The sequence below is a fragment of the Aegilops tauschii genome, chromosome 2 (assembly GCF_002575655.3).
Source record: "Aegilops tauschii subsp. strangulata cultivar AL8/78 chromosome 2, Aet v6.0, whole genome shotgun sequence".
NCBI classification, from domain to species: domain Eukaryota; kingdom Viridiplantae; phylum Streptophyta; class Magnoliopsida; order Poales; family Poaceae; genus Aegilops; species Aegilops tauschii.
The window spans coordinates 26588660-26597346 of record NC_053036.3 but is presented as its reverse complement, the minus strand read 5'-3'; the positions used below and the strand labels follow the sequence as shown (position 1 = coordinate 26597346).

At 42.6% G+C, this 8687-nt stretch overlaps 1 protein-coding gene across 1 annotated transcript; it reads left to right on the top strand.

Annotated features, from left to right (window-relative positions):
* Positions 1–4941: 4941 nt before the first annotated feature.
* Positions 4942–8144, top strand: LOC109780052 (ent-isokaurene C2/C3-hydroxylase-like). Its single transcript, XM_020338644.1, has 2 exons — positions 4942–5841; positions 7512–8144. Exons 1-2 carry the CDS (start codon positions 4945–4947, stop codon positions 8142–8144), a joined length of 1530 nt encoding a protein of 509 aa, XP_020194233.1. The 5' UTR covers positions 4942–4944.
* The last annotated feature ends 543 nt before the right edge of the window (positions 8145–8687 follow it).

Here is an 8687-nt window from a genome sequence, read left to right as displayed (position 1 = left end):
CTGGCAAAATGCAGACCAAATTCATGGAACGATGGATACATCGGCTCGTCACCCGCAAGATTTAGCGGGCTGCTCGTAGCAATACCAAATTGTGTCCTTGTCCTCACAGTTATTCTCCACCCACACATTCATAAATCCCCTTCTCATCCACTTTTGTCTAATAATTTGGGATAGCATTGGATCCATTCGTGGTCAATTTTATTCTAAAACCAGGTGCTTATACTAGAAAACATTCTAGCAATGTTTTCATAGCACATGCATGTTGAAATGCTTAGCATCAAGTTTCGATGGTTCTAAGAATTCTAACCACCAAGTTTTGACCAACATTGGCCATGCCCTCATAACTGCTTTAGATTTCAATATACTATCCAAATTTTAACCTTGTCATGGATAAATATAGGGGCAACTAGTAGGGTCTCAACTAATACTACCTTCAATGGGACAAGCTAATATTTTCATTGGATAAATTAGGCAAATTCCATGATAACGAGATCACAATAGATACCAAGTATAAACATAAACTAACTATTATAACCCCTTCGTCCGGAAATACTTGTCAAAGAAATGGATGTATCTTTGACAAGTATTTCCGGACGGAGGGAGTACTTCGCAATCTTTAATGTATCAAGTAACATTTATTTATCTTCATTGGCCATTCTGATTAATAATTTACGATCCTGCCTAAGATCGGTCACGTCAATCCGGCTTTAAGTTGATCGAATAACTTCAGAACTTGTTCTACCTCCTCCCACTAACAACATAGAAATTTTGGAGGCCCTTGCACCTTGGTGTTCCTTGAATATAGTGACAAAAAGTGTATATTTGTTGGGCTCTAAAGATAAGGGTTTGTTGCAAGCATAAGATTTTACCTCAATGAGAAAGGTATTCAAGTTGTCGAGTTTCCATGCTCAGTTTCAGATTTTGCACTCTTTGAAGGAATTTCCATCATGCTCACTTAGACAAGGGGATGCCATGTGGCCATGGCTGCTCTGTGGTATGTGGGGGGAAGGTGGTCGGGGCTGTGTGTGGTCGGCCGTTGACAAATGATAGAGAGAATATACCCCACTTATCATAAGTTTCATCGGCCCTACCTATGTTAAATTGCCTCGGCCCCACCTGTCATAAGTTGCGATAGCCCCACATGTCAGGATATTAGCGCGTCAACATAGTGGGGAGGGAGAATGGCCCGACTCCACCTGTCAGGGTATCATGCGGCCCCACATGTCATAAGTTGCCTCGACCCCGCATGTCAGGAATCTACCGACAATGCTGTGAGAGAGAGTGGACCGAACCCGCCTGTCAGGATATCACACGGCCCCACAATTAGGAGGTAACTATGAAAGGCTTTGACCATACGGGAGTGCTTTGTTTGGAATTTTGTTAGCAGGTGATGGAGGAGGAAGGGCAAAAATGAGCAACGTTAGTTGCCTGGGGCAAAACTAAGCAACGAGGGGCACGAAATAGAAAGCCTAATTTTATTATCTTGGGGTCAAGTCTAATGGAAACACAGAAGATGCATCTAATCTATCTACTTAGGGAAATTATCCTTCATTGCCACATAAAAGTTATGTCACCGCCTAAGTGATTATTGTTGGTTGTCACATAAAAATGATCTCACCACATGGTTGAAAATACGTTATATTATAAGATTTTCTTTGTGCTTTTCTCGATGAGTGTGGTTCTTGGGAGGAGCCTACGCTAACAAGCTCCAAAACCATGGCCTCGCATGCACTTATAATTGTACCCTTGGCAAGCATCCACAAGTACTAAGAATAATTAAGATAAAAACCCAACAATAGCTTTATCTTGCTATAGGGTACCTAATTCGCATGTGTTATAACTTCTATATGTTTGGAATGGTCATTTAAGTCACTTTGATCTCCTTTCATATATTTATCATAACTCACTGCATCACCTTAAGTATCCCCCATGTGTACGCATGCACTCATACAAAAAAACACAACAGATTGCATAGTAACAAACATCTAAAGTTCAAATTATCCTTGTATTATTTCACAAACGTCAAGGAACAAGACATCAATATTTGTCCATGGATTGAATAGGTTTATGGATGAGAAACCTTTGATGCGGGAAGAAGATGGTACTAGATATGGCATCGGGGCACCGCCGGAAGTGAGGGCAGAGCCCAATACCTTAATCTTATTCCCTGGCTGTTGCTCTAGGTGGGAGAAGGGTCTCCCTTTGGCTTTTGGTTGCCATGGCTGTTGTGAATGGGAGCCTCCCCAGAGATTATTGGATCTTACTTTGGAGGGGGGAGGGCGGGGGGGGCTATTTCTGCAAGATGAAATCTGAGTTCCCTCATTGTGTATCTTTTTCGAAAGATCTGTAATTCCCAAAATCTGACATTTTTAGGGTAGGTCAACAATTTCGGGGCAAAGTTTGCGGCAAAGGGAGGGCTACAGAAGCTTCTTGGTATTGTCTAGGCTCCCCTGGGTTGCGAGCGCCTGGAAATGGAGCCTAGGTGCCTCGTCGCCCCTCCTGGATCAAGTCAATGTCCCATGGGTGCTAATTCATGCATACATTGTCATCATTTTTTTTGGATTTTTCCTAGAAGTTTAAAATACTTGGTTTGCTAAAGAAATATAAAAACTAAAAAATTGGAACTAACACTGGGCACTTTATTGACATGTTTGTCCAAATAAACTTTAAAACAATTGTACAAATGATGGAGATATGGTATGAAACATGAAACAATATTGATACGTGGGAGATGTATCAACGACGTCAGTCCCTGTTGATGATGACGATTTGATGGGGTGGAAGGCGAGCTCGACAACCTTTGTTGGATGGAGCAAGAAGGGTAGCTAACACCTACATCATTTAGGTGGTACCATTCGAGTGCAAGAAAAAAAGGGGGGAGACACGCGCGCGCGCGCGCACACACACACACACACAGAGAGAGAGAGACGGGAAGAATGTTGTATAAGATGATGCCACCTCTTCGATCCACACCCTCCCCTCATGACCAGTCACGGTGAAGCATGTGGATCACGTGTTTCTTCACTCGGTGGCTTTTCGGAGTGTATTATTATAAAACACTAGTCAATTTTTTTATTTTTTTTCCTTCACCTTTTTTAATTAATATTATTTCTTTGATTTCTTTTCATTATTGTTCATCCGCCGCCATGAATGCCGCTGGCTAACACTAGTCCTCCGCCTCACCCTTCCCATTTGCAATGGCGTGCTCCAGGAAGACCACATACAACATGCTTTGATGGTGCCATCGGCAAGAGTACGCACCCCTGCCCATTACGGCCAGCTCGGCTAGCAACTCCACATCCTTCTCCACCTTCATGATGACAACATTGGAGCTGTTTGGTGCTTGTCGTGAGAACGAGGAGAACGATGAAGCAACTGGCAATTTGCCTTCAAGCATGATTTGTTTCCTCTCAAAAGCACATTTCTTCCTCATAGATGGTTCGGTTTCTAAGTAACATATGTCACAACTTTTGAAAACCTTCTCAAAATTTTACCACAATCTATGGGTGTCATGTGATGACACCATATGCCAAAATTTATGCTTATTAGACATCGTCTGCAAATTCTGGAATTAAAAAACCAATAAACTCCATATCCCGGGGTTAAGTCTTGGCACCATATGTTTGATTTTTCCCCCTGGATAACGCCTAAAAATAGACTCACTGGCACAAATAAGAATTTTCCATCCATTTTTGCCAACTTTTTCATGCACTTGCAGTTCAAATTTTGAATTATAACCATTAAATCCTTAGAAAAAATAAGAAATGTATATAAATAAATAATGGAAGAAAAGAATGAAAATACCGAAAATAAAAATAGATTTGCCGGTTGTTTCACAAAATAACCCTCATTAAAGGTCGGCCTTTGTGGAGTTGTTTTTATTTGCTGAGTGTAAAACTAGGTGCTCAATAAAAAAGACTTGACAAACAACTGCAGGTCGACACTTGGCAATCAAGTCGATTTTCAGTAGTGTTGTACTGATCAACTATTTGACTGATTTGATGCGAACACATATGTGACACACGTATATTGTTTTTACTTTCATTATTATCTCTTTCATTGTAATTAGGGTCCACAATATCATTAACAAAGCAATGCGGATAAACGAAGTTACTCATTTACATGTTGTGTTATAGCTATATATATATATATATATATATATATATATATATATATATATATATATATATATATATATAGCTATAGCTATAGCTATAATTAAAAATCTAGATGTATACGTTATACACAGTGGCGCGTGAGTTAGCAGAAAACCCTACATCTGCATCTTCTCCGAAACTTCCGTAATTATATAGCAGCCACTACAATACTAGATTATACTTTACTATTTTATATGGGCGACTAATACTAAGTTAACATGCTATACAATAATATATATGTGGTCTACGCTTCTTGCTCTGAGTGGCCCCAATTATGGGATATGCCCCTGGTGTGGTAAACTTGAATTTGTTGATGATATTTTGTTTATAGAATAGTATTATAAATGTGGTCTAGCTAAGTCTCTAAGGTGTTATAGGGATATCTGAAATTGACAGTGGTATCAGCCCCAAATGAGCTAGTAACATTTTTTGGTTGAAACCGACAAAACATGTTATATGGATAACTGAAAGTGACAGTGCATGGTAGCAGCCGCAAATGAATAGGTTCCAGGTAAGTTCTGAATGTGTAGGGTTTATAATTAGCTGTCAAGATCTGATGACATCTCAATTTTGTCAATCTAAAAGTTGATCAGCTTGTGCAAACAAAAGGTGAAACCTTGCCCGGTCTTTGTACGTAACAGCCATCATATAGAAAAACCCTTATTAGCAAGGGGGGCGGCTAACACATAGAAAAACATGATCGAGAAAAAAAAATCCGAACATGAATACGTGTATATAGCCGGGCCCAGAACAGAAACCCATGACAAACATACTGGAGCTGCCTGCAATGGACGCGTGGCCAAGTGTGTGTTTCGTAGCCCTGTCCACGGTGCTGGCGATTTGGCTTCTCAAGCTCTCGGGTAGCAAGAGCAAGTCAGCCAAGAAGAACCTACCTCCAGGGCCATGGACTCTCCCGATCATCGGCAGCCTCCACCACGTCACCACTGCCCTCCCTCATCGCACCATAATGAAGCTATCTCGCCGTCATGGGCCCCTAATGCTTCTCAGGCTAGGCGAGGTCCCCACCGTGGTGGTCTCCAGCGCCGAGGTGATGGCTGAGGTGACCAAGGCCAACGACCTCGCGTTCGCCGGCCGGCCGCGGAGTGCAACCAATGAATTGTTCGGCTCTGGCGGAAGGGACATCGCCTTGGCCCCATACGGTGACCATTGGCGCCAGATGCGCAAGATCGGCGTCATGGAGCTCCTCAGCTCCAAGCAGGTGAAACGCATGGAAAGCATCAGGGTTGAGGAGGTGGGCAGCCTCCTCCGGGATATCACGGCTTCAAATGGCGCCACCATCAACCTCAGCGAGAAGGCCATGGCGCTCAGCAACCACGTCACCACGAGGGCAGTTTTCCGCGGCAAGTTCACACAGCAAGGTGAGTACCTCCGTGAGTTGGACAAAGCGTTTACGCTGCTGGGCGGCTTCTGCCTGCACGACCTCTTCCCGTCGTCGAGGTTGGTCAGGTGGCTGAGCAATGGCGAGCGCGAGATGAACAAATGCCATCGCCGCATCCACCGCATCATTGCCAATGTCGTCGAGGAGCGCAAGGCCTCGCGAGCTGCCCATACCGGCAGCTCTGTCGCCGGCCACGAGGACATGCTGGACGTGCTGCTCAGGCTGCAGCACGAGGACTCGTTGCAATTTCCTCTAACCACAGAGACAATGGGGGCCATCTTGTTTGTGAGTATTCCTTCTAATTTCAAGTATATGTTATTGATCTTGATCGGAATATAGTACGTAAATACCTCGAAGTTCCACACAACCAAGTTGTTATAAAAATAAACGGGGTTGTTATTTCTCAATCAACTCCTAAACCATCGGATCTGTGCAGTGATTCATGCAACATTTTTTTTTTTGAGATTTCAAAAAAAAAAATCCCTACGGTAATGTTAGCTGATTGAGATATTTCTCAATCGATAGAAATCTCGCGGCACCCAAATGTAAAATAAGATAGTACATGACCCAAAAAGACATGCCAAAACGATCAACGTCATGCCAATAACGATCATCACCGTCAACCCACTGGCAACACTCATACAAAGGTTCCATAAAAGGAAGGGAGGACATGGCGCCGACTTTGGTTGTCCTTCGCTGCTGGTTAGCCTACCGTCGATGGCACTTACGTGCAATTTTTAATCATTTAGAGCTATTTGAACCATTTTTCTTGGTGAAAATGTCTATGATCTATTTTAGTGGATAGATGTAACAACGAAGGCGCATAGGCTTCAATAAATTCTTGGAGATATTTCCTTAAGACCCATGTCTTGTAGTCTTGGTGTTTGCAAGTGGGGCGAATAAATTTAAAATAATCTTGTTGTGGGCTTATACTCATTGCCATGAAATTAATTGACGTGTCATTTTGTCCCTTTTATTTTGGGTTGTGCTAGACGTTGGCGGGGCGAAAGAAATATCTGATTGGGCGCCCTCAGAGCCATACGATCATGACACTCATGCATGTTTGTCCGTTAGATTTGGCGTCCGTGACCATAACCCCCCCACCCCCCCCCCCCCACCAAAAAAAACAAGGAGTCTCCGTGAAACATGCCCCCTCTACAGCACACGACGCGTGGGTGGCACCATGGCGGAGGCAAGGCGCTGGATCGATGGGGAGATTGTTCACTCCTTTTTAGTAGTTTGATTGTATGCATCAATTTGATCTTGATAGGCTCCTAATGTCATGTTTTCAAAGACGGTGACTGTTTTCTAAATTTTTCTTGTTGAACCCTCTTTTTCCTAGGTAGAGGTATTTTATGTTGATGCATCGATATGGTGCACAGTTTTCTTAGCGCGATGGCTCTGTTGGAAAAGGCAGTGCCTAGGAGGCGCTTAAGCATGCTTAGGTGCTAGGCGATGGCAAAATGCCTCACCTGGGGCGTAAGCGGAAGTTTAGGCAAGGCAAGCAAGAAATTGTCTACCCACGCGAGAAATCATGCCATATTGCACTGATATGTCGAGCCATATTCCAATGGTAGTAGGTGGTAGTTAATATATTTATATGCCATGAATTAATATAGTACACATATAACAACCATAGATACGCCATGGTAGTAAAAACTATATTACCCCCTAGGTCGCGCCTAGGACGTTTAAGAACCACCTAGGCACTCGGCTAAGGCCAACTGCCTCACTTACGCCTACCGCTTTTTCCAACCTGTCAATGGTGTACTTATCAGCATGCAATGTCTAGATCATATGGAGCCAAGTTACGATATCAGTCTTTAGAAAGAGGAGTTACTAGGTTTGACCATTCATATGTTTATATGTAGCTTTTTATTTTGAACCATCCTCGGGCTCGCATTATCTTTATGTGATTAATTAATTATTGTACTTTGCACGACTTCTGGTTACAGGACGTATTTGCAGGTGGCACGGAGACCACGGGAAATGTTTTGATATGGGCCATGGCAGAGCTTATGCGTAGTCCAAACAGTATGGCTAAAGCACAACAAGAAGTGCGTGAGGTTTTGGGTGAAGACCGAGCTGTCATTACTAATAGCGACCTTGTTGAACTCCAGTATATGAGAATGATCATCAAGGAGGTCCTTAGGTTGCATCCGCCTAATCCTCTTGTTCCCCGCATGGCCAGAGAGGATTGTACAGTTATGGGTTATGACATCCCTAAAGACACTAGTGTATATATTAACGTTTTTGCAATTTCTCAAGACCCTAGATATTGGGACAAACCTGAAGAGTTTAGGCCAGAAAGGTTTGAGAATAATGACGTGAATTACAATGGGACATACTTTGAATTCCTTCCCTTTGGGACTGGGCGACGACAATGCCCAGGTATTCAGTTCAGCTCATCAGTCACTGAGATGGCATTAACAAACTTTTTGTATCACTTCGACTGGTTGCTTCCGAATGGGGCTAACGCCGCTTCAGTTGACATGTCTGAGAAATTTGGGATTAATGTCAGCAAGATGTATGGCCTGCAACTCATAGCTATTCCACACGTGTGGTCCAAAGCTATGTCGTCAAAGTGATGCACTGAGCTTGTATATCACGTGGGAATGCATGTTCACGTACCTGCACTTTCAACACATATGTCAGTATTGCAATGTATATTTGTACCTTTATGCAATAGAATAAGAGAAGCTCATTGCAAACATTAGGTTGTTGTATCTACACAACAATGGTTGTATTGTAGTATTGTACTATTATATGTGCTTGACAGAAGATATCGATGTAATAGTACATGATCGTATAGAAGAAGATTGTATCATTCGACTATTAATTAAGTAAGCAATTTTGCATTTGGAATTGCTGGATTTCTTTAGGGGCTTATGATTTGTGGATCTGAAACTATGTGCTTTATAAAATTCACCTATCAGTATAGTATCCTAACTATAATAAGGCCACGACACCTTTCAACCCCATTCACTCCATCATTCAACCCTTTCAGTCGTCCAACATGGGATTTTCTACTCTGAATTGTGTACATGTCTGTCCCTACCACTAGCTCCAGCCTGCATATATGTGTCCTTGCCTCATTTCTCCTAAAATTTACAGCTATCTGGAAAATCATG

Bases quoted from the DNA above. Each gene is read 5' to 3' on its own strand.
- LOC109780052 (XM_020338644.1), top strand. From the start codon at position 4,945: ATGGACGCGTGGCCAAGTGTGTGTTTCGTAGCCCTGTCCACGGTGCTG. The intron at 5,842-7,511 runs GTGAGTATTCCT...TTCTGGTTACAG, and splicing joins CAATGGGGGCCATCTTGTTT to GACGTATTTGCAGGTGGCAC.